General features: G+C 35.9%; 1 protein-coding gene across 2 annotated transcripts; it reads right to left on the bottom strand.

Moving 5' to 3' along the window:
- Positions 1 to 1,057: 1,057 nt before the first annotated feature.
- LOC128018880 (low-density lipoprotein receptor-related protein 8) lies at positions 1,058 to 25,019 on the bottom strand. 2 transcript variants are annotated; one of them, XM_052604720.1, is made up of 12 exons: positions 24,874 to 25,019; positions 23,227 to 23,577; positions 18,085 to 18,204; positions 17,571 to 17,696; positions 15,261 to 15,432; positions 14,915 to 15,130; positions 13,964 to 14,082; positions 13,517 to 13,656; positions 12,069 to 12,213; positions 5,530 to 5,604; positions 5,264 to 5,418; positions 1,058 to 1,983 (listed from the first exon to the last, which is right to left on the bottom strand). In XM_052604720.1, exons 1-12 carry the CDS (start codon positions 24,935 to 24,937, stop codon positions 1,954 to 1,956), a joined length of 1,713 nt encoding a protein of 570 aa, XP_052460680.1. In that variant the 5' UTR covers positions 24,938 to 25,019; the 3' UTR covers positions 1,058 to 1,953. The 2 variants fall into 2 exon arrangements, with proteins under 2 accessions (XP_052460680.1, XP_052460681.1); XM_052604721.1 differs by lacking the exon at positions 24,874 to 25,019 and adding an exon at positions 24,452 to 24,658.
- Between the last annotated feature and the right edge of the window lie 495 nt (positions 25,020 to 25,514).

Below are 25,514 nucleotides of genomic sequence, written 5' to 3'. Positions count from 1 at the left end.
TGATTTCTTTTTTATAATTTTGTCAAACAGCATATCTTTTGTCTACATAGTTTAAATGTTAATGCTTTCATTCAAGACTAGGGATGGGTACCAAACCAATTATTAATTGAAAGTTGGAAAAAAAAGTGAAAAAAAAAGGGCCCTGGGGCTAAATTCTGAAAGACCGGAGTGTAGATAAGCTCTGAAGTTAACGGTTCTGCTGTCGGTACTGGAGAGATGAAAAAAAAAGAAAATACACATACTTTTATTGTTGATATATAGACATTATCCTGTAATTCCATCTTGTAGTCGCCAACCGTTTTAAATGCAATAAGATTTAGATATTTGTCTCAAGTTGCAAGTTGTTTCCCAGGCTGACGTGTGTGCATGTTCCAGTAAGGATAGCAACTAGACAAGCAAATGACACTTTGGGCTTTAGGTGCACATCCAAGCGATTAAAAACACACAAAATATGTCTAAATGGCCAGCTTGAAAAGTGTTCACTTAAACAGTTTATGTTTTAATTGGACATGAACAGCTGGAAGAAAAACAGATGCGTGTCAATATAGAATACCCTTAAAACCTTAACGATACTCATCCCTACACACATTTTTGATTATGCATGCATTATACAGGCAAGCAGATGAGCCCAGAAAATTAACACAAATGGCAAGTGTTTTCTTTAAAATGGTTTTCTATTGGAATACATTCAATATTAAACCTTGTGCATTCCTTTTATTTTCTGGGTTCATCTGCTTTGCCTGTACAAAATATGCATCAATAATAAGGTGTGTATTGCATTTGGCATTCAAATATCACAGTCTTTATTACTGCCTAATGCAAACCTCATAAAAATAACTGGCAGTCAGTGATGTAAAGGCTTGTTTTTTCTTCACATCACGTGAAAACTATGAATTGCGAAAGACCTGAGTGATTCAATCAGGCTTCAGCATCTTGGAGGAAATGGGTTCCCCAAACACATAGTGTCTTGTTCCCTATCAGGAAACCATGGTTATGCTGAGTAACCAGAGACATTTCCATCTTCTCTTTTAAAAAAATAAGAATAATTAAATGTACATAAGGGGAAACATTTTTTTTTTATTGCATTTCTCCAACCCCAGCAGATCACTTTATCAGGAGTCATTAGAAACATTTAAAACACCTTTTTTTTCAAACTATGTACAATCAGAAGGAAGCACAAGAATCTATTTTACAGCTAAATGATTACGTTTTATCACTATAACTTAAAGAGAACAGGAAAAATGATCCAAACTGCAAAAAATAAATAGCATTTCTTTTTTTCTCTCTCCAAACATGAATCACTCAATAAATATAACAATCACCTCTGTAGTCTAAAGCAACAGTGAATTTAAAAAGAAAATATTTTCCTAACTGATTTTGTCTCTAGGCACACATTACAGAGATTTGTCAATTTATGAGTCTATGAATTCAATGGTGAACAGACGTTTATAACTTCATAAATTACAGCAGTAGAAACAGAATAGCACCCTAAAACAAGCTTAAAGCTGATAAACGTCACGTAATGACTCTGGTGTACTATTATTATTCATTAATGACCGGAAGCTCAGAACACCATGATGGTGACATTTTGCCATTCTGTATCCAATATAATCCACAGAAGCAATATATTGCATACAGTTACATATCTATAATTCAGACAGATAAAATTAAGTTAAAGACACACACAAAAAAATATCTGATTGTGACTATGGCGTATTATTTTTTTATAAAGACAAACATGTTTCACTGAACACTTAGTTTGACCATTGTTCTATACGATTATCGATCATTAACAGACATTTGGTAACATTTTTTGGGGTCACCAAGCAAGATGTTTGTGTGGAATCCGTCTGTCTGTCTCACTGTACTGTACAAACACAAACAGGAAAGGGGGGGCTGTGATATCCACCACAAGAAGGCTACAGTTCCTGTCACAGGAAACTTCTGTCCATATCAGTCCGTTGAAGCACCCTGTGTGTCAGCCTGAAAAAACAAAACACAGTGCTGGGTATCATTCAAAGATTTCCCATAATGTTACCAATACCAATACTTATACTACAGGGCCATTGAAGGCTTGAATAGGTGTACATGGTTTAGGCCCGTCATATGCTCAGACATTTCCTCTGAATGAAACACAGGCTACTTGCACGATTTAATACGTTTGAGATGTGCTGTTTTCCTGAATGCATAGCTCACATATCACAGGTATTTCCTCCATCTGTAAATGTTAGAAAGCCATGGAAATGTTTAAATTTTTCTGTCAGAAGTGCATGAGCCTTCTTTTCTGGCATTCTCTGCTTAACTTCAGTGAACGAGCAGCGCCTCATGTATGCACACCAAACAGACAGAGCTCATTTAAAAAGGAGCGCTATAATTATAATCACACAAGCAGGCCTAAGTTTAATTTTTTGATAACACTGACCATAAAGAGACTGCAATAGAATAAATCAAAATAGCAAAATGTTCTCATTTATTTTCATTTTTAGTTTAGTGAATTTACATTTTTAAAGCCTTATTTTTGTTTTTAGATTGTAATGTTGAAATTTTTGAATGAAATGTGATTTTAACCTTTTTTGCACATAATCTAAAGGCTTACATGGTTACATTAACTTTATTTGTTTTCATAGCATTTAATATGCATTGTTTTGTTGGACAACATTGGGCGGTAAATTAAATAAATAAGATATTAAATACAAAAATTTTTTAATACAAAAATACAGAGTTATGTTTTTTTCCCATATCGCCCAGCCGTTTTCCAGTGGATTCGCTGTTGGGGCTAACAGAGGAGGTTGCAGTGGGTGGTACTGTGGAAGACTTGGCCAGTGAACATCAGCAACATTTGACAACTATTCATCTCAAAGCATGAACACAGTTGGAAGCAGCAGCTGCTTATAGGACTTGAAATGATTCTGTTCTATTGTCCATTCTGCCAGCAGGTTTACTTGTCTACAGACGAAGCCACCTGGTTGGTCGCTAAAAAAATTCAGGATCAATGGGAGTCTGTGGTCTATGAAGTAGTACAGTGCCTGGATAAGGTGGGAACCCTGTATAAGTTTAAACCTAAAAAGAAATATCCATTGGTAGGAACTACGTCCATTATCAAATGATCCATCCACCTGTCTCTTTCTACAGAGAGGAGGGTAGATATAGACAACCCCCAAGAGAGAACTTTACAAAGCTTAGACCTCAGTAGTGAACAGGAGTTGGATTTTTTTTTTTTTTTTTTTGGTGTCAAAGTCAAAATCCTCAAACAAAGAAGCCAAGCAGCAAGTACAAAGCCTAGAGGCTGCATTGAAGAGGAGTTGGATTTTCTGCTATAGAAATCAGCACTCCCACCACACAAGGAAGCCAGGCAGCTAGATGAAATTGTGACAACTTTAGATCAGCCTGTTCTTCTGAATCCGGGTCAAGGTGGATCTTCGGAGGACAGCGTCCTGGGAGGTGAAGAGGATTGTGTTCAAGAAAGAGTCACAGGACAGACCACAAGAACAACAGCAGGTCAACATCCTTTTCACCTGCCTACGACCACGGCAAGGAGACCGGAGAGTGAAGAGTAGGATGCAACTTGCCTCACTATTAACAGCTTGCATGTTCTGTTTAGCCCCTGGAATTTATGGTTTTGTCACCGGGATGGTGACATTTACAGGGGGGTGAATGCAGCATGTAGAAAAGTAAGTCATGGGAGACTATCTGTTAATACGAGTGACTGCCACATGGTAATGGAGTGCCACTAGCACTGTGTTAGTAGAGCACAGGGGAATGAAACTGCGAAGTGTCAAGCTGCATGCAGTTAAAGAAGATTTTAATAGTTTGACGTGAATAGTTTTAATAGTTTGACCAATATGCAAGTCTGTTAACCGGCTATTGCTGTACGATTCAATGCTAATTGTTGTGAGTTTCGTAGCCTGAATTGTACTTTGTGTGTACAAAGCGGCACAAGATCGCGCTTCACGAGGATACATTTGGCAGGCCTCATGTACGGTTCAGGTATGAGCGAATAAAAGAATATTAAATGTGTGTAAATGATGTACTCAAAATTATCTGTTAGTATTTTTTTTAGGAGATTTTTTTTTTTTCAGTAAGTTTTCCTTACCTTCAGATTATGTTAATGATTTCGGTTTTTTTGTGTTTTTACCAGGCACAGTGCTCTGTGAGCGCATTGAGAAGTGCTTTTGTTTATTTGGCTATTGACAACGCTATACTGTATTTTCCGCACTATAAGGCGCACTTAAAAGCCTTTAATTTTCTCAAAAAATAATAGTATTGTGTATCAGTGCCCTGATATAGTCCCCTGTAAAGTTGCTCTGTAATGATTTGTATAGTAAAAAGAGCTATACAAATAAACTTGAATTGAATAGTCACAAATACAAATATATGTCATTCTTCGCTTAGATGCAAAAATATGTTGGAAATACATGTTCAGCAATTTACTGTTAACAAACATCCAGACACAGTCTGCTGATGGTGACGTTTAGATGAATAAATAAATATTGTTTGCATGCTTTCCGCTCAGTTATAATATGAAAATAACAAGAATTACAACATTGTGAAAGCAGTTAAGATAAAATCTTATCTCAGTGATCTGGATATGTTTGCAAAAGCTCTTCAATATACTGACACCACGTTGACAGATGAGCTAATTTTAAATTACACTGTTATGATAGCATGATTCTAAAGTATATTTGACACTATATCCATCTGAGATATTTAGTTTGAATGAATCCCTTTTCTTTTCATGACACATTGACATTACAGTAATAGTAATATTGTATTAAAAAAAAAGTTAACAAATTCGTACGCATAGCCCTTCAATGCATTAATTGATCAAGTTCTATAATGGATTTTATTTTCAATTTCCATATCAATTCATGGTCTTTCCATTTTTCCTTTTAATTCATCAAGTTGATTTTTTTTGTAACTGTAACACACTATCATTGAAAAGTTGGTGGCAAGTAAAAAAAAATCAGCACTTATTCAGCAAGGAGGCATTCAATTGATCAAATATAACAGTAAAGAGATTTCAAATAAATGCTCAAAGTATTTTTAAAAATGTATTAGTTTTCTCAAAATATTAAGCAGCAAAAACAGTTTTGAGCACCAAAATCATCATATTAGAATGATTTATGAAGGATCATCATAAGACACTGAAGTAATTATTCATATTTAGGTTTTAATTTTTCTCCCTGTAGAAACTGGAATGAATTAATATTGTAATTGTGTCTCTATAATTTCAGTGTGAAAGCTATAAAACACTTGCTCTTACTTTATGCTCATGTACTATAGGCAGCCTGGATAACAGAAGAGGATCTTGGGATTCTTTCAGTGTCACTTCTCCGAGAGAAGACAGAGAACGAGGGGCACAGAACTCAGACCTCTGCCGCCACAGCACTGCCCCCACCAACAGCAAACTGATGATGACTAACATACGAAGAACAAATAGAGGTGATCAAGGAAACAAAGCAGTGACACTGAAAGACACTTCTCAAAATGTTGAATGCAAGAAGGTTGCAACAGAAAAGTTAGACCAACCAGTCAATGAGAGGAGCCATGCAAACTGTGAATCAGGAAGTAGCGTTCTTGTTTTTGACTCCAATGGATCACTGCCTGAAAATGCAAAATAAAACAGCTTATTTGTACATTATTAAAGAAGCTAGAAACACTTCTGTTAACCACTACCCTGTCAACAGCATGAAACTATCCTGCTGATTAGAAGATTATTAGAAAGCTAAATATTTTTTATTCCCGTTCAGCCGATGTCATGTCAATCCTTTAATTAAAAGAATCCCTGTGGTTCTGAAATATTTGTTTTTAAGGACATTTTCAGTTACTTTTGTACAGTAATCAATTTATGTATTTGTCATTGTTCTGTCATTATGTTCTTGATCCTTAATGAAAATCTAATTCAGAAAAACAAACTTGACTAAACTAAAGTATAACAAATCTATACCCCCACAAAAAAACAAGCAGAAGTATTCACAGTGTGATGCCACAGAATGTGTAGTGTGATGGATCTTTGTCTGAAAATTGCAAAAAATTTAATTGTGCATCCAATTAAACTATTGTGGTACAAATTTACTTGTCACTTATCCTTGTTGAAGCCAGACTAATTGAATTAAAGTATTATAAACCTAATCATCATGGAATTCTGTAAAGCGGATTTGAAACAATATGAACTGGGCAAAGTGATATACAATATAAAACTGACTGATTTTTGGTTTTAAGGACATTTTCGTTTGCTTTTGCAGGATGATACATTTTTGTCACATACTTTCTCCAATGACTTGTATAGCAAGCAAAACAGCACGCCCACAAGAAACTGTTGCAAAAACCGAGCTCAAAAGATATTTGTAGCATTGGTGTGATCCCACATCAAATGTAACATTGTGGAAAGTACCTTTCAAGCTTTTCTTCAAAAGTCACGTGACAATTCACAGCACGGATCAAACAGTGTGTTACTGTGCACACACTCTTTGAACTACAATAGCAATGAAAAGCCATGTATAGAAACTACAGTATTACATTTACCACCTGACCAGATGCAAACAAAAGTAACATCAGTAGGTTCTTCTTCAACAAGAGAGCAAAATAAACGAGATATGATCCACTTAAGTCAATTATAACTGAGCCAGTAATTGAGAACCACAAATCTACACAGACACAAATGTTCACAAACCAAAATAAGATGAGCAAACGATTAAAGTTTTTCCAGAGTAGAGAACGGTGACTCAAAGAGAGAGAAACAAACCTCACCAAGAAGAGTACCAGCATGACCTGAAGTTTCATGCACACAGAGGTACAAACACGTCGTCATCGAATCGAAAAACATTCATTTGTGCTCTACGCACAGATTGAAACTATGAAATCATGTTTTTGTTTGTAGCAAATCCGATGAACCTCACATTCTTTTGAATTTGTAGAAGAAAAAGAATAAAAGTGGACTAACCTACTCATTCGGTTTTATTATAATTTTCCACAATACACTGGGAAGCTTTTTAAAGAGTTTATAAAGAGATTACGAAAATTACATATGTTCTGCAGAGCTGCTTTACAGAGGAATCGAATCTTGCAGCATCAACACTGAGCTGAATAAAGACACTATGGTTTTCTGTAGAGCTGTTTATAGCTTAACTGAACTTTGAACCTTTACACTGTTGACACTATTTTCTTTCTAGAGCTGCTTCATATCAGAATTTCTCTGATAAAAAGTGTAATTTTCCTGTTTATACTGTTAAGCTGCTTTGAATATTTAATTAACAGTACATGTTTAACACACTTAACTTGGCTCTGAACTAGGGGTGGGTGATATGGATTTTTTTTTGTATACCACGATTTTATCATAGTTCTTTGTCATGTTGGTTTTACTATTTTGCAAGTTGTCTGAGCATTACAGCCAGACTAATTTCCCTATTATAAAGACAAAGCCTTTCAAGGTAACAAAAAAAAAAGAATGGTAGATATTTAGGTCAAACAGGGTGATGATAAAAAAAACTTAGTTTTTATTTTTTTAATAAAGATAAAAGAATGCCAAAGATACACATTAGAACTCCACATAATATACAGATAAAACAAATATTGCTTTATTTTCAGGTACAATAGTTGTATTTAGCAGTAGCATTGAAGAAATTGAATAAACAAATATAAAAATAAAATGCTACATAAACTGATTCCTGAAGTAACTGTATTAAATTTCTTCAGTCAATAGCAGTGAGTGATTTTTCACTTATATTAGTTTTTTGTTTGTTTTATTAACGTTAAAGCAATAGTCCACCCAAAATAAAAATTGTGTCAGCTGTCTGTCAATTCTGTCATAGCGTTTTTATTTTTATACCACCATATACTCTTCTGACCATAAATGCTATTTTGAAAAACGTGGAAAACCAAACAGTTGCTGGTCCACAGTGACTTCCATTTTTGCTACTATCAAATTCAATGTGGACCAGCAACCATGGCAGTAGCCAGCTATGAAGTCCAGACCTCGGTACAAAAATTTTAATGTTCGAAAATAAGATTTGTTCTCTGCTTGACTAATTTGCTGTTAGACTCCTCATATGAATGTCTGCATGTATAATTCAGAATGTTTAGTGTCTGTAGTGTAAAAATGATCGCAGCGAGACGCTTCCGAAGTGGACTTCAGAGAGTTGTGAGAGAGAGAGTGAGACGCAGCCTCCAGATCCAGCTGTTATAAGAGTTTTTAGGGCTCAAGCCTGGAGGGCGAGATACCTATTGTTTTCCTTAGGATTATTATTTTTTTCTTTATTCTTCTAATTTTTTTCCAAGGTTTCGGGGGCTTTTGGGGTCCTTAACATGCTCGAAAACTCTTGAAAATTGGCACACACCTTGGAACCTGCGGCCATTAGAGCCGGGCAGAGTCTGATACACGGGCGTGGCACAGGGGCTCTACAGCGTATTTTTAAATTGCAGCTTCCAAACCTTTACAAAACATTTTTCATTTAGAAAACCAGTGATTCTGAGGAAATATGCATAGTTTCATGACTTTGCAGCACTGTATGATTAAAAGAAAATTAAAAAAACTGTCAGACATCTGATCTCACTGTCACTCTGTGTGAGGAATGTATGTGTGCGTGTGAGTGTGAGTGGGGGAGGGGTGTGAGCTGAGTGGCAGACAGACAGAGAGAATTAAACATCTCTTTAATCACCAGAAAAAAAAAAACTGTATTTTAAATTGTTATTTTTTTTGTTGTTGTTGCTAATTGTGCTGTTTTCATTACAGCTTAAGAAATCTCTTAGGCCTTATCCTTTTCTGACAGTTTCAGGGATTAAAAAAAAATTCTAAAAATACTTGTGCTGCAAATAATAATTTCAAACTCACTTGATACTGACCACTGTCTGTGTGAGGGAAGGTGGGGGGGGGGGGGGGGGTGAGGGGGTTGGTGACTGACTGAATTTTTGGTGACTGACAGTGTGTGTGGATTGTAGGGAGGGGAGGGGCTATCTGGCAGAGAGAGAGACAGAGAGAGACAGAGAGAGAGAGAGAGAGAGAGAGAGAGAGAGAGAGAGAGAGAGAGAGAGAGAGAGAGAGACCTAATCATCTCTTTAATCATCGGGGAAAAAATCCTCATCCTTTTCTGACAGTTTTAGGGATTTAAAAACATCCTAAGAATCCTTATTTGTGCTGCAAATAATAATTTCAAACTCATTTGATACTGACCTATGACATCCTGTGACATGACATGGCATTTATCTGAATTTAAGAGTTATGCATCTACATCCGTCTGCATGGACTCTTGTCTGTAGGTGTTCTAAACTTGCTTACTCCTATTATCAATGGCAATGGCAATGGAAAGCCAGTACATTATATATAATGTATAAATGATAAAAAGATCCTTAAAAAATTGAATAGAACTTTATTGATTGAACTTTATAGATGTGCTCAAAAACAAAACATTTAAAGCTGTATTTATTAACTGCTTAATAATGCCTATTAAAGGAGTGCTATTATGTTGTTTCACACTTTCAACTTTAGTTAGTCTGTAATGTTGCTGTTTCAGCATAAAAAAGTTCTGCAAAGATTCAAAGCTCAAAGTCCAAATAGGAGAAATTGTATTTAACAAAAATCACTTTTTAAAAACTACAACGAACAATTGTTTGGACTACAACAAATATTTTCCAGGACTTGTGATATCACAAATACGGACGAATGGGATGTAAATTGGTTGAGCTGCACTAGAGAAGGCAATGAGTGTGATATATACGTAGTTGAGCATGAAGACTGGAACAGAAACACATTAACTGGAAAATAATTAAGAATTAAAGTGAAGAATTAGGTGTAAAACTATCGGGGAGCATTTAGTCTACAGTACCACCATTTTTCAGAGCCGCAACTTTCCTGGATTCTCCAGAATTACAAGGTGTCAGGTTCTGAGAGACTTAAAAGATCCCAAAAATGACTTAATTAGAATAGCATGAAGTATTGTGAAATACTATATATTAAGACTTTATATATAGGCTTTATGAAGAGATGGGTTCTGAGTGACTCTTGTACGACGCTTTGAAGAATATATCTTCCAGAATCTGGCATTAGATTTAGGAGCTTATTTTTATTCCATCTCCTATCCTGAAAAGTCTGTCTTGCAGAATTGACTAAAAATTAATCTTCACAATAATTCTTAATTCTTTTGCAATTCTTTTTGTCATTTTTTCACCGTTTTTTTTTTTTTTTTCTTCTTCTGCCCCCGTGACCCAGTCACCTTTTTTTGTCCAGTGGTCAAGTCTTAACCTAATTATTGTTAATTATCTTAAAATAATTATTGTTCATGTTAACATAGTTAATGTTTATGAATTAAATATTATTGTAATGTGTAACTAAAGTTATATAGATTGTTCTGTGAATGTGATTTCAAAGTCTAGATGATTCGGATTAACCCTTTAACTGCCGTATCCCTTAAAACCTGACTGCCAGAGGGCTATTGTGAATGCATGTGCCCGCTGGGCACAATTTACCTGATGCCACAGGGGTGGCATTGCACTGATGGCTTGAGCCCACCATCGCTGCTTGCAGCTATATTTTTTAATTGTCTTTTTTTACTTCATTAACTTTCTAAAGTGTCAAATTAAGTAGGAAATTGCGGTTTAGGATCAGCGAAAACTAACTAAACTTATGTAATTTTCAAAATATATTTAAATAATTTCCGCTTATTTTATTTATTTATAGTTTTTTTTTTATTTTAATAGCAACATCTGGCAACACTGCATCACCAACATTAGTCTGGCAGATATCAAAAAATACAGCGGCTATTTACACAGTGCAAATACCTATAGATTCTATTTATACTATGTTAAAATAGCAGGATTTCTCTTGATTCATGTCAAATAAATTTTGATAAATAAGTCACATCTGACTATAAATTGCAGGACCAGCCAAACTATGAAAAAAAGTTCTTATAGACTTATAGTCCGGAAAATACGGTACTTAATTTTCATTGAAATGTGATGATCTGATGTGATTTGAAATTTAAAAAGGGAGAATTTTTTTTGCGGAAAGGCGGATTCGAACCCAGGTCAATCACGTTAAAATATATAAGCCACACACTTTACATTCTGTGCCACTGGAGTTGACAGTCAGTTGTCTTGACTATCCGAAAAAAACACGTTTGGTGGGCGATATGTATGTTAGCATGAATAATAAACAAATGATAAAATTATCCACCCCATAAATATAGTATTAACAAACTTTGATGCAATAAATAGCATGAGCAAACCTCCAAAAACATCTACATTTCTGTCTCTTTTCAAGTGTTAGTGTTTAGAATTAGTTGTATTTATAGAGGGTATTATAGCAAAATTTGATAATAAGGGGGTTATTATAGAAACCCCATGGACCTCAATAATTTTCAAAGCCTGGCTACGGCCATGCCAGCAACTGTTTGGTTACCCACATTCTTCAAAATATCTTAATTTGTGTTCAGCACAGGAAATAAATTTATACAGGTTTGGGACAACGCGACAGCGAGTAAATAATGGCAGAAATGATATTTTAGGGTGATCTATCCCTTGACAGTAATGACAGTAGGCTGCATGTTAAATAGGCCTGCTGTCCCTTTAAGACCTGCATGCATACGTTTTCCTCTCAACTGTTTACATTCCTTTCAGACATAACCAACTGAGTCTACATGTAAACCTTGTGTGTTTTGACAATATTAAAGCAAAAGAGAAATTAGTTTAATAATTAGGCGCTGTTTGACAGGTTTTAGCGTGTGCATTTCGGGTGTATGCGGTGCTCAGAAAAAGCTGGTCAAAACAGCACGTGAATGAAACATTTAAAAATCACATGCACATGATGAAAGAGTAACTTACCGCTGAGTTTAACCTGCTATGAATGCATGTTGTGTTGTACAGTATATGACGGAGGCGACAGAACTGCAGCTGATAGAAGGTGCGCTGTAGCACGATACGATATTTCGATATTTACTTCAGATGCTATGATATTTCTTCAAAAGCAGATCGTGGAGACATTTTTATCATCCACGATCAAAAGTTGTCATATCGCACACCCTTACTCTGAACAGATGTTAGTTACTTTATGGAACAAAAACAAATTAAGAGACCACCTTTAGGCTGTAGCAGCGGATGAAGGATGACCAGTCCAGCCGGTGAAACAGAACCAAGTGTCTGGGAAACCTGGAGCATGTTGCCATTGTGCTTGTCTGCACTACAAATAGAGTTGGTCAATTGGTCACTCCAGTACACTCGACTCTGCAGGGGACATACATTAAAACTTCACTACTCCAATACCAATGCATCATCAATATTATATTTTAATTAATATTGTCATGAATAAATAAAAATGCTTAAAGGGGGGGTGAAATGCTATTTCATGCATACTGAGTTTTTTACACTGTTAAAGAGTTGGATTCCCATGCTAAACATGGACAAAGTTTCAAAAATTAAGTTGTACGTTTGAAGGAGTATTTCTGTTCCAAAAATACTCCTTCCGGTTTGTCACAAGTTTTGGAAAGTTTTTTTCGAGTATGGCTCTGTGTGACGTTAGATGGAGCGGAATTTCCTTATATGGTTCCTAAGGGCACGTCTGCCGGAAGAGCGCGCGCTCCCGTATAGCAGAGCACTGAGAGGCTGAGCACAGCCTGATCAGAGCGAGAGCGTCGCGAAAAGTCACAAAAGAAGTGTGTTTTTGGTTGCCAGGGCAAGACAACCCTGCACAGATTACCTAAAGAGAAACAGCATTAAGGGACCAGTGGATGGAGTTTATTTTTACAGAGCATCAACGGAGTTGTGCAAGTGTTTTTGTTTGTTCCCTGCATTTCGGATTGCACATCGTTTATTTCTTAAGGATAATGCAGTCCCAACTAAAAAGGGTCACAATCGTGTGTTGGAACCACATGCGGTGAGTAAAACTGCTTCAAATATCTCTGTGTTATTAACTTAGCTATCAGCGCGTAAGCACATCAAGTAAACAACATGCGATGTTGTCATCAAACTGCACTTTCCACATGTACAGCTTAAAAAAAAAAAAAAAAAAAAAAGACGACAAAGTGGAACTTAGTCATTTTCCAAAACCGCTAAGCAAATATATACAGTTTCAGTACATACCACATAGCATACCGCCTTTGCTGATGCTGCTCTTGTTAAATTTCAGCCTCTGGATCTGTGTCACAGCTTCCACATGCTCTCAACACAAAAGCCTACTGGCGCTCGTGATTCTTTAGCTCCGCCCACACGTCACGCCTCTAGGCGCTCGTGTTTTTCCGGGAAAAATCGGTACAGACTATCTTTCTCTTATAAATATAATAAAAATAAAGACTTTTTGGAGTTATGAAGGATGCAGTACTACTCTATAGGTACTCAAGATTAACAGGATATTGAGTGAAAACGAGCATTTCACCCCCCCTTTAATATACGAATATGGATCATATGAAATAATATTGAGTGACAAAGGCGTGTTTTGTTTCTGTTTTTATAAAAGTAAACAGTTCATTGAAAAAGTTAAAATTAATAATTATATAGGATGAAGAAAAGTGACATGTGTTGTGTCATGAACCTCAAATATGGCCAGTCCAAACGGTTTATCCAGATATCCATTGGACTCTACAACTGTCTTTCTATGTTGCCCATCAAATGCAACCCTTGATATGGTGCGCAGACCTGAGTCAGCCCAGTAAAGCAGACCACGAGGAATATCTAAATGAGGGGAAAAAAATGAAATTAATCAGTTTATTTATTGATTCTATTAATTTCCTGTTTAATACAGTGAAGCTGCTTTCAAACCTTTATTGTATAAAACAATATAAAAATAAAGGTGACTTGTTTCGATGTCACAGTTTTTCTTTTATATAACTCTTATCTTGTTTTCAGATCCATGCACTGGTTTAAGGATGTGTTTGGTATAATTTATATAAAACCTTGATGCAATAAGTAATTAAGTAAAATATAGAGTGAAAAAAAGCAAGCTAGATTTTACAACTTTATTGTTTATGAGAAGTCTGACCTAAGGAGATTGCAACAGGACAGCGTATATATGAAGTTATCAGCGCTATTCTTCTCGTCCCATCCAAACTGGCACGCTCAATTCTGGGAGACGCCTCACTATCTGCCCAGAACACATACCTGAGAAGAAAAACAGATAACCTCACTAAATTCATTCAAATATTATCCAACCTTAAAGCAATACTTCAGACAAAAAATGTTATTCTCTTTTTGGTTACTAACTCTCATGCTGACCCAGATGTAGAAGACTTTCTATGAAAATTGACATTTCAAAAACCATGCAAAAGAACATGACGGTAATCCATACAGCCTTATTTGATGAAGCAATGTCTTCTGAAGCAAAACAGTAGGTGTGTGAGAAAAGTACTAATAAAGCTTGATGTAACAAACTAGTGCACGAAGTGACAGTCTTCTGTGCTTCTGCATTACTTCATAACACGCTTTCATATTACTTCAAAATGTGCTGATGATAAGTCAAGAATGCATTCATAAATCTGCATTTGACCTTTTGCCAGAAACAATGGTTTATAATTTTTTTTTTTTTTTTTAAACATTAGTATTAGACATTCATTCATCAGCTAAGGTCGTATGGATTACTATCATGTTCATTTTGCATGGTTTCTGAAGTGTGAACATCAAGGGACCCATGAACTTGCGTTATATAGAATGACAGAGATGCATAATTTTTTTTTAAATCTCTATGTTCCACTGAAGAAAGAAGGTAATTTACATCAACACAGCCTGAGGTAGATGATGAGAGAATTCCCATTTAAAGACAAGAAATCAATATTGGCCATATCTTTCCTGAAAATTTTTTCTCTTATTGTACACAATTTATCACACTGGACTAATGTTTTCTTTATTTTTATTAATCAAAATATTTGCATTTGTCACATTGAACCTCAAATTTATGTGACTATCAATTATATAGAGAAGTAGACCGTATTTTTACCCTAGCAGTGGCTGGACAGCAACTGCAGTAGGTCTGGAGAGGCCAGAGATGAGCTCACTTTGTTTGGAGCCATTCAGTGAGGCCACATGTAGAGCATGAGTGTTGGTGCTGACCCAGTACAGAAGCTCATGGATCCAGTCTACTGCCAATCCCAGAACACCTTCGGAAGCCTTCAACAACACAGCTGGTCTATAGTCACTGGAGTCTAAAGACACCCTGAAATAGACATGTTTTGTGTTGGAGCAATTTTTAAGCATTAATGATAATAATGGGTAAGATGTTCTAATTTAATATATATATATATATATATATATATATATATATATATATATATATTGCTCTGCACCTGTAAATGATGTCATTCTCAGGACTGGTCCAATATAACGTGTTCTTTGCATTAAGTGCTGAAACAGGTCCTGGTGAGGCTCTTTTATATGTGATGTTTCTTTGCTCAGAGCCGCTGAGGTCCATCCATTTAACCCCCTCATGAGTGCTGACCACCACATGAGCAGCAACACCTGCACAAGACCAAATCAGTGTTACTATTGTTTACTAAAACTATTTAAAAAAAAACATTTTTTTTTCACTGAATTAAAAGTATAAATAAATGTTAAATAATTTGAATATTAAAACTCAAATAAAAAATATAAATGTGACCTTGGAAACTAACTAAAATAAAATATTCAAACCGAATTGAAAATAAAAAGATAAACTAAACAGAAATATTATAAGAAAAAAAAAATCAAATAATACTGACAAAAGAAAATACCAAAACTTAAACTATAACAAAAACCTTAAAAATAAAATTTTTAAGAAATATGAATAAATACTATAATGTAAAATAATAATTAGGGTTGTGCCTCGACGATAGCAGATGTCTCTGTCGATAGTCAAGACAATATTAGGCTCATTCTCCTATTAATATAATATACAATTCTATAAAATAATATTATAATAATGATAATTATTATTATTATTATTTTTATTGGGCATCCTATTATTCAATTCAATTCAAGTTTATTTGTTTAGCGCTTTTTACAAAAAATCATTACAAAGCAACTATACAAAAAATTATGTTTCTACAATATTTAGTAGTAGCTAGTAGTTTGTGCACATTTGACAGGATTTTAGAAAAAATTTAAATAATAATAATAATAATACAAGATGTAGTCAGCTAGATGATGAACTATCAATATTATTAAGTTATTATAAACTGCCCGGCTATTTAACTTCAGCACCGCATTTCTCACACACACACACAAACAAACACACACCGCAAATGAGGATTAGAGCCTGTAGTTGGTGAATGAGTGGTGGGCCAAAGTGTGGTTCAGTTATATATAGATCAGTTAGTGTGAGCGCCAACCGTGCCAGAGTGCAGATTTTCTTTGTGCTGCATGATTGCATGAATATTTCTGAGCGGCAAAAGCGATTAATCTGTAAAACAATATATTGTGAGAGGGACGTGTGTAACCGCGTCCCATATGACTCAAAATAATAAACCACAAAGTTAACAAAACATTTTACTCTACTGGGTTGAGCAAGAGTGCTTCTCTGCTATTAAAGGGTTAGTTCACCCAGATAGCAAATTTATGTAATTAATAACTTACTCTCATGTTGTTTCAAACCAGTAAAACCTCAGTTTATCTTTGGAACACAGTTTAAGATATTTTAGATTTAGTCCGAGAGCTCTCAGTCCCTCCATTGAAGCTGTGTGTACGGTATACTGTCCATGTCCAGAAAGGTAAGAAAAACATCATCAAAGTAGTCCATGTGACATCAGAGGGTCGGTTAGAATTTTTTGAAGCATCAAAAATACATTTTGGTCCAAAAATAGCAAAAACGACAACTTTATTCAGCATTGTCTTCTCTTCCTTGTCGGAAGTGGAACTGTGTTCCAGACACGGAAGAGAAGACAATGCTGAATAAAGTCATAGTTTTTGCTATTTTTGGACCAAAATGTATTTTCGATGCTTCAAAAAATTCTAACGGACCCTCTGATGTCACATGGACTACTAAGATGATGTTTTTCTTTCCTTTCTGGACCCTTTAACAAGTAATTTGAATGGCCTATATATGTGCAATATTTTAAACGAGCCCTCACTGAGTTTAATGCCACAGTTATGTTAGAATGCATCTCTGTGGCGGTGCGTCGGTCTCGTCATGAGGCACGCGGTCCGGAGCGCTGTATGACTGATGCATCAGTTCAATTCAACTTTACTCCAAATATATGAACTTTATATTCATATACTTTATATTTAATGTGTGTGTTTATGCCCAATATTAGTGTTAAAGTGCTGAACTTTAAATTAAATCTACTATTGATTTTCACCGATGACTGATTTTGCAGATCATTTAGACTGATAACTTCCGTGCGCAGATGCGGCAGATTTAGTGGTTTAAAACACCAAATACTTATATTATAACAAGAACAAAAAGTCTCTCTCTAGCTCCTCCCATGCACGATAATATCATGCATCGTCGTCAATCTCACAGGCTGGTGATATGAAAAATGACCATATTGCCCAACACTAATAATAATACAATTAAATTCACACAGACAAAAAAATACACACAAAATATTCAAGACATGCAATTCTTGACTGTCTGTGTCATGTGTCTTTACATGCCAATTACATCTAAATCTTCCTCTCACTTGTAGACTTGCACTGTCCAGTCCCAGCGGTCAGCACATACCCCTCCTGACAGTCACACGCAAGAGATCCATTGGTACGGACACAAATTTGACCACACACATCTAATTCAAGACAGTGGTCCACATCTAGAAGTGAAAAGTGAGCATTTGAGTGACACTAAATGACACTAAAAAGATAATCCATGTTCTGTATGTTTTTGTAGATAACTGTGGTTTATCGTGGTAAATTATGGCATAACCAAAAGAGTGAAGCAGGACAAGCAAATTTTTATGACATTTAAATTTTCCCATATTACCATGTTTTATACAAGCATGTCGCCTCACTTAGGTCATATGAGCTGCTTAATACTACTACTTTTAGCACAGTAAACGCCCTGTTCTGGACACTATTGCTCATGGAAAAAAAAGAATGATCACTGATTGTCCTACAGTACTATTTCTACAACAACACTAATTTGTTTACATTGGACCATGCAATAATTTAAAAAGTTGACCAGTGTGACTCAATTCTCACCCTGACAATGCGTGTCCTGGACCAGCCTCATTCCACTGGGGCAGTCACACATGAAACCAAGAGGTAGATCAATACACAGGTGAGAGCAGCCACCGTTATTAACCTCACATTCGTTTTCATCTACAGAAACAGAGAAATAAAAACAAATTGTGAATTTGTACATGTTCATTATTGTATCAAAAATAAGCATCAATTATAAAACTTTTTTATACTTGTTGCTCTGTCCCTTTCTCTATACATAATTTTTTATTACATGTACACGAACACATATAAAGCTATAAATCTGTGAAGCAATATATCGTGAGAGGGACGTGTGTAACTGCGTCCCATATGACTCAAAATAATAAAGCACAAAGTTAACAAAACATTTCACTCCACGGTGTTTAGCAAGAGTGCTTCAATGCTGTGCTATCGGAAACTTCTTATTTCCAACTTACAATGTCATGATTACGATCTCATTGCATTATTTCCTAAAAAAAACATTACAGTGTAGTGGTTTGTGAATGATAATGCTTAGCCTAACACACACACGCGATACTAACCGGCCACTTCCTAAGTATACAGGCTCAATTGCTTGGTAAATTGCTAATCAACCAATCACATTGCAGCAACTCAATGCATTTAGGCATATATAGTGATGAATACAACTAGCTGAAGTTCAAACTGAGCATCAGAATGGGGAAGAAAGAAGATTTAAGTGACTTTGAACATAGTAATTAGCACTACCATATCTAGGGTTTACAGAGAATGGGCCAAAAAAAAAAAGAGAATATATCAAGTGAGCAGCAGATGTGTGGACGAAAAAGCCTTGTTGATGTCAGAGGAGAATGGGAAGATTGGTTAGAGATGATAGAAAGATCTTCTGACTATTATTAATTCCTCATTGTCATTAGGATATGTCCCCAAAACCTTCAAACTGGCTGTTATTAAGCCTCTCATCAAAAAACCACAACTTGACCCCAAAGAACTAGTTAATTATAGAGCAATCTCGAATCTCCCTTTTCTGTACAAGATACTAGAAAAGGTGGTATCCTCACAATTATATTCTTTCTTAGAAAAAAATGGTATATGTGAGGATTTCCAGTCAGGATTAAGACCGTATCATAGTACTAAGACTGCTCTCCTTAGAGTTACAAATGATCTGCTCTTATCATCTGATCGTGGGTGTATCTCTCTATTAGTTTTATTGGATCTTAGTGCTGCGTTTGACACAATTGACCACAACATTCTTTTGCATAGACTTGAACACTTTGTTGGCAGTAACGGAAGTGCATTAGCATGGTTTAAATCGTCCTTTTATGACCGCCATCAGTTCGTAGCAGTGAATGAAGATGTATAATATCGATCACAAGTGCAGTATGGAGTACCTCAAGGCTCAGTACTAGGGCCGCTAATCTTCACGCTTTATATGTTAACCTTGGGAGATATCATAAGGAAACATGGTGTTAGCTTTCACTGTTATGCTGATGATACTCAGCTCTATATTTCTTCACGGCCCGGTGAAACACACCAATTTGAAAAACTAATGGAATGCATAGTCGATATAAAAAACTGGATGACAAGTAATTTCTTACTGCTAGATTCTGAAAAAACAGAGGTGTTAAATATAGGACCTAAAAACTCTGCTTGTAATAACCTAGAACACAGTCTAAGAATTGATGGTTGCTCTGTCAATTCTTCGTCATCAGTTAGGAACCTAGGTGTGCTATTTGATCACAATCTTTCCTTAGAAAGCCACGTTTCTAGCATTTGTAAAACTGCATTTTTCCATTTCAAAAATATATCTAAATTACGGCCTATGCTCTCAATGTCAAATGCAGAAGTGTTAATCCATGCATTTATGACCTCAAGGTTAGATTATTGTAATGCTTTATTGGGTGGTTGTTCTGTACGCTTGGTAAACAAACTACAGCTAGTCCAAAATGCAGCAGCAAGAGTTCTTACTAGAACCAGGAAATATGACCATATTAGCCCGGTCCTGTCAACACTACACTGGCTCCATATCATACATCGTAGATTTTAAAATATTGCTTTTTTTACTTAAAGCCTGACTGGTTTAGCACCTCAGTATTTGAATGAGCTCCCTTTACATTATAATCCTCTACGTCCGCTACGTTCTCAAAATTTAGGCAATTTGATTATACCTAGAATATCAAAATCAACTGCGGGCGGCAGATCCTTTTCCTATTTGGCGCCTAAACTCTGGAATAACCTACCTAACATTGTTCGGGAGGCAGGCACACTCCTGCAGTTTAAATCTAGATTAAAGACCCATCTCTTTAACCCGGTTTACAAAAACATACTAATATGCTTTTATTATCCAAATCTGTTAAAGGATTTTTAGGCTGCATTAGTTAGGTAAACCGGAACCGGGAACACTTCACATAACACCCTATGTACTTGCTACATCATTAGAAGATTGGCATCTACGCTAATATTTTTTTATATTAGTCTGTTTCTCTCTTATTCCGAGGTCAGCATAGCCACCAAATTCATTCTGTATCCAGATCAGAGGGTCACTGCAGTCACCCGGATCCAGTACGTATCCAGACCAGATGGTGGATCAGCACCTAGAAAGGACCTCTACTGCCCTGAAAGACAGCGGAGACCAGGACAACTAGAGCCCCAGATACAGATCTCCTGTAAAGACCTTGTCTCAGAGGACCACAAGGACAAGACCACAGGAAACAGATGATTCTTCTGCACAATCTGACTTTGCTGCAGCCTGGAATTGAACTACTGGTTTCATCTGGTCAAAGGAGAACTGGCCCCCCAACTGAGCCTGGTTTCTCCCAAGGTTTTTTTCTCCATTCTGTCACCGATGGAGTTTTGGTTCCTTTTGGATCCATCCTGCTTTGTCTCAACAGTTCAGGCTGGTGGTGGTGGTATAATGGTGTGGGGGATATTTTCTTGGCACACTTTGGGCCCCTTAGTAAACATTGAGCATCGTTTAAACACCACAGCCTACATGAGTATTGTTTCTGACCACGTCCATCCCTTTATGACTACAGTACACCCATCTTCTGATGGCTACTTCCAGCAGGATAATGCGCCACATCTCAAAGCTCAAATCATCTCTGACTGATTTCTTGAACATGACAAAAGCTGGGTTATAGCTTTATGCGCATTTCGAAGTATCGCATCAGAACCGAGTGATGGAAAGGCTGAATTTCGATTAAAAATGCCTTAATTCATCGCTTTGAGGTGGTTCTTGTGCGAAAAATGGTTAATGCGATTAATGGGAGGTGGAAATGCATTTTGAGAATAAATTCCTCTAAGCGCATAAAAAAAAAATGTATGTGACTTTGTGCTATGGGATGGTAAATCCTGACTAACCAGCAGAGCAAAGTGTGTCAAAGTATTACTGTATAATAGCCTCCCAGAACTGGTAAATGACGGCGTCAACAAACAGCAGCTTCCACCTCTGAAACCAATGACCACATTCATTGCGTTTCGACTGATCGTTCTGATGTGCAAATAATTATATTCAGTAGCTTCTCCTACTTTGCTGATGTGATGTAGTCCCAGTGTATTGGGATGTGGTGGAACTGGAGATTCCCATCAAGGATGTGCAGCCAACAAATCTGCAGCAACTGCGTGATGCTATCATGTCAATATGAACCAAAATCACTCAGGAATGTTTCCAACACCTTGTTGACTCTAAGCAACAAAAATTAAGGCAGTTCTGAAGGCAAAAGGATTGTGTACTAGAATGGTGTACCTAATAAAGTGGCCAGTGAGAGAATGTGTACAAAATACACTGTTGTTCAAAAGTTTGTAATCAGTAAGGTTTTTTATTTTTTAATAAAGTCTCTATTGCTCATCAAGCCATTTATTGGAGCAGAAATAAGATGTAATATTGTGAAATTATTACTTTTTTTCACTTTAATGATTTTCTATTTTAATTATTTTAATATAAATTGCTGATCAAAGCTAAATATTTCATCGTCATTCCTCCAGTCTTCAGTGTCACATGATCCTTCAGAAATCATTCTTATATGCTGATTTGCTGCTGCTTTTTTTTTTTTTGGAACCGATGTTATTTTTTTTTAAGGATTCTTTGAATAAAAGAACAACATTTATTTAAAATATAATTATTTTGTAGTAATTTACAACACCGTCCAAATGTTTGAGGTCTTTTATTTTCTTAAAGAAATTAATGCTTTTATTCAGCAGAGATGTGTTAAATTGACTTTAATTGTTATTATTTCTATTTTACATAAAGATTGTTCTTCAACTTCATTCATCAAATAATCCTGAATAAAATATCACAGGTTCCAAAAAAGTATTAAGCAACAAAACCGTTTCCAAAATTGATGTTAAAATGGCTTATTAGAATGATTTCTGAAGGATCATGTCACACTGAAGACTGGAGTAATGGCTGATGTAAATTCAGCTTTGCATCACAGAAATAAATTATATTAAATTAATATACATCACAGAAATAAATTACTATATAAAGTATATTATTTTACCATATTACATTTTTACTTGTATAATAAATGCAAAATTAAAACACATCAAAATTCTTACTGATCCCAAACTTTTGAACAGCAGTACACACACAAACATGTAGGTTCTTGAAGTGTCTTGGAGACATTGCCACAGTTCTTCTGGATTTAGTCTGTTTTAGTTTGTTCCGTTTCTTCATGTTATTCCAGTCAGAGTGATGATGGTGAGATCAGAACATGTGTAGAGCACTGGCTGTTTTCAGACTCTTTGTACAAACAAAAATCTCACTTGATTATAACAATTAATGGCAAAAATAATGTTTGGAAATGTAAACTGATGTTTACTACTGACACACTACAGTAAAAGATAGAAATAACTGACTTAAAACCATTTTTGTTGGTGAAAATACTAGTGGCCTAAGATTTTGCACAGTACTGTATGCATACATGTGTGTATACATTTATAATTTATATTGTCACAAAAATATGTTTCAAATAAATCTTTCTATTTCAAGAATTCAAAAAAAGTATTACACTTTGAGCAAAAGTATTAATTACAAATTTTTTAATTTAAAATAAAATAATTAGAATGGCTACTGAAGGATCACGTGACAGTGAAGACATTGCATCACAGGAATATTTTTAACTAAATAAATATTACAATTATTACGTATTATACACAAACACATACCACAGTTCTCTTCATCGCTGCCATCTTCACAGTCTTTGATGTTGTCACACCTTCCTGAACTGGGCACACAGCGTCCATTCGTGCACCTGAACTGGGACCTAGCACATGTGTGTGCGCACGTGTCTAACTGTTCATCTGCTCCATCAGAGCAGTCCGGCGTGCCATCACAGACGCTACGAGAAGGGACGCAGCGCGCTGCTGCCACACAGTGGAAGGAGCCACTAGTGCAATTAAAACATGAAATCTCATCGCTGTTATCTCCACATTCATCCACACCATCACAGCGAAGATTCAGAGGCACACATCTGCCGTTATTACACACAAACTGCTCCGTGTCGCACTTTGGAAAACCTGCGAAAGATGAGAGTAAAAACAGCTCTTTAGTTCTGAAAGATTTTGAAAAAGACAGTTTGAGAAGCAGGAATAACCTACATATGACTTTATCGCAGAAACAGGACACAATTCTCTATTAATGTTATGTAGCTGAACTACATTTGATCAAGAAATGCATGCATAAGAATGTAAATGTCTACATTAACAGTAGGCAATAGTGTATGGCCAAAAGTATGCAGACACTCCATATAAAATCAAAAGGTTTGTCTATTCCAGAGAAAGCTACTTTTAACGCTATACCACACAACGGAATTCTAGAGAGTTCTATGGTTCCAACTTTTTCTGCAACAATTTGAGGGGGTCATTTTCCGTTCTAAAATGACAGCAAACAAAAGGTTCCTGAAGAAATGTGAAGAAGTCCAAACCTGAACACACACTGAGCATCTCTATGATGGAAGATGCAAAATCCCATAGGGAAGAAAACAAACCAAATAAAAAAGCCACTGACTTCTGACAAAATGATGGAGTTCAGTTTTGACCCCCTTATAAATCCCCATATTTATAACCATTTGTTAGTGCAATACAAACATTGACTGGAATAATATCAAAATGAATAAATAAAATGTTTGAACATTTGTTCGACCTTTCAGTAATGCTAGTCGTCTAGCAACAGGCTATGGATTTTAGGATATTCCCAGTTTGTGAACAACAATCTGAAGTCACACCATTTAATATAATTTTATAACCTGTTAGGATATGTCAGTGAACGCGACAGAATCTTCCGCATAAATTTGACTTACACTGAGATCAGAATCATATTCATCCAAATCCAATAAATGAAGATAACGTATTTAAACTATAATATAAAATATTAACCCGATTAAAATATTACCTGTATGATGTAACATGCAAAATTACCAAGGTCTCAAAACCTTCTGGCGTCACTGTATGAACAGCGGTCTATTATCTCACGCGTGCACGTGGAAACTCCTTTGACACATTACAAAGGAAGAGCAAAATGAAATCAAGTGACAATACGTTTTTCTAAGTTAATTTCGTCCATGTTAAAAGTACATGTGCTTGATACCAATACCGCATGTTATATTGTTACATTTACACTGCACGTGGAAAACATTTTAAAACTTCAAGTTTGTCAGCTGCATCTGTGCCATTCGATCCAATCAGATGGCGTGAGAGCGCAGCGTGCAGCGCGAGGTCCAATAGGAGAGTGTGAACGCTACAGATGCATTCAGACACATTAGACGCATGCATTTATTATCCTCTGTCCACGCAAATTTACAAATAATTCCTTACCTTCTGTTAAATGTAAACTTGACACACACGTCAAAAGCAGTAGTACCGCACCAAGGTGTTCCATGCCTTGCTCGGTGTCCTCTAGGTTGCGCGCTTGTCGCAAGGCAATGACGTCATGTCCGCACTACAGAATATGTAATCGCCATAGACTTCATATATGTAATCGCCCCCAAAACGAAAAAGTCGACTCCAGAAAGTACTAAGCCACTCTTTAAAATGTATAAAGGTCGATGTATTTTATAACAGAATATCAAACCACATAGATAGCTATATTTAATACCTACAGATGGCAAAAACTCACATTTTAAGTAAAATATTTCACAAAATAAATGTGGTTTTAAATTGTAAAATAATTGGTCTACTGTTAAAATCACTTTTGGCTATACTCTGCTAGGAAACCTTTGTTAACTTAATTCAGTCATATAAAAAATTTTTTACCAGTCATTTCTAGTAATTCATCCTTTATTATTTATATGCATGTATTCGTATGTCCCTTTTCAATTTGCACAACATTTGTGCAGTCCTTACACAATTGCTCAATAATACTGCACATTTAAGAGTATCTCTCTCGCTCTCGGTTTTGTGTTTACTGCCATTTCTACTCTGTTCCTGTTCCTATATGTTTATTGCAGAGACGCCCC

The sequence above is a fragment of the Carassius gibelio genome, chromosome A8 (assembly GCF_023724105.1).
Source record: "Carassius gibelio isolate Cgi1373 ecotype wild population from Czech Republic chromosome A8, carGib1.2-hapl.c, whole genome shotgun sequence".
NCBI classification, from domain to species: domain Eukaryota; kingdom Metazoa; phylum Chordata; class Actinopteri; order Cypriniformes; family Cyprinidae; genus Carassius; species Carassius gibelio.
The sequence above is the reverse complement of the archived record's forward strand: the minus strand, read 5'-3'. Positions and strand labels throughout refer to the sequence as shown.

What these genes read in the sequence shown, in the direction of transcription:
- LOC128018880 (XM_052604720.1), bottom strand. Translation starts at nt 24,937, where the DNA reads ATGGAACACCTTGGTGCGGTACTACTGCTTTTGACGTGTGTGTCAAGT. An exon ending in CCAGGACACGCATTGTCAGG is followed by an intron (nt 17,697 to 18,084) that starts GTGAGAATTGAG and finishes TTTCACTTCTAG; the next exon opens with ATGTGGACCACTGTCTTGAA. An exon ending in TGGACAGTGCAAGTCTACAA is followed by an intron (nt 15,433 to 17,570) that starts GTGAGAGGAAGA and finishes GGTCTTGTGCAG; the next exon opens with GTGTTGCTGCTCATGTGGTG.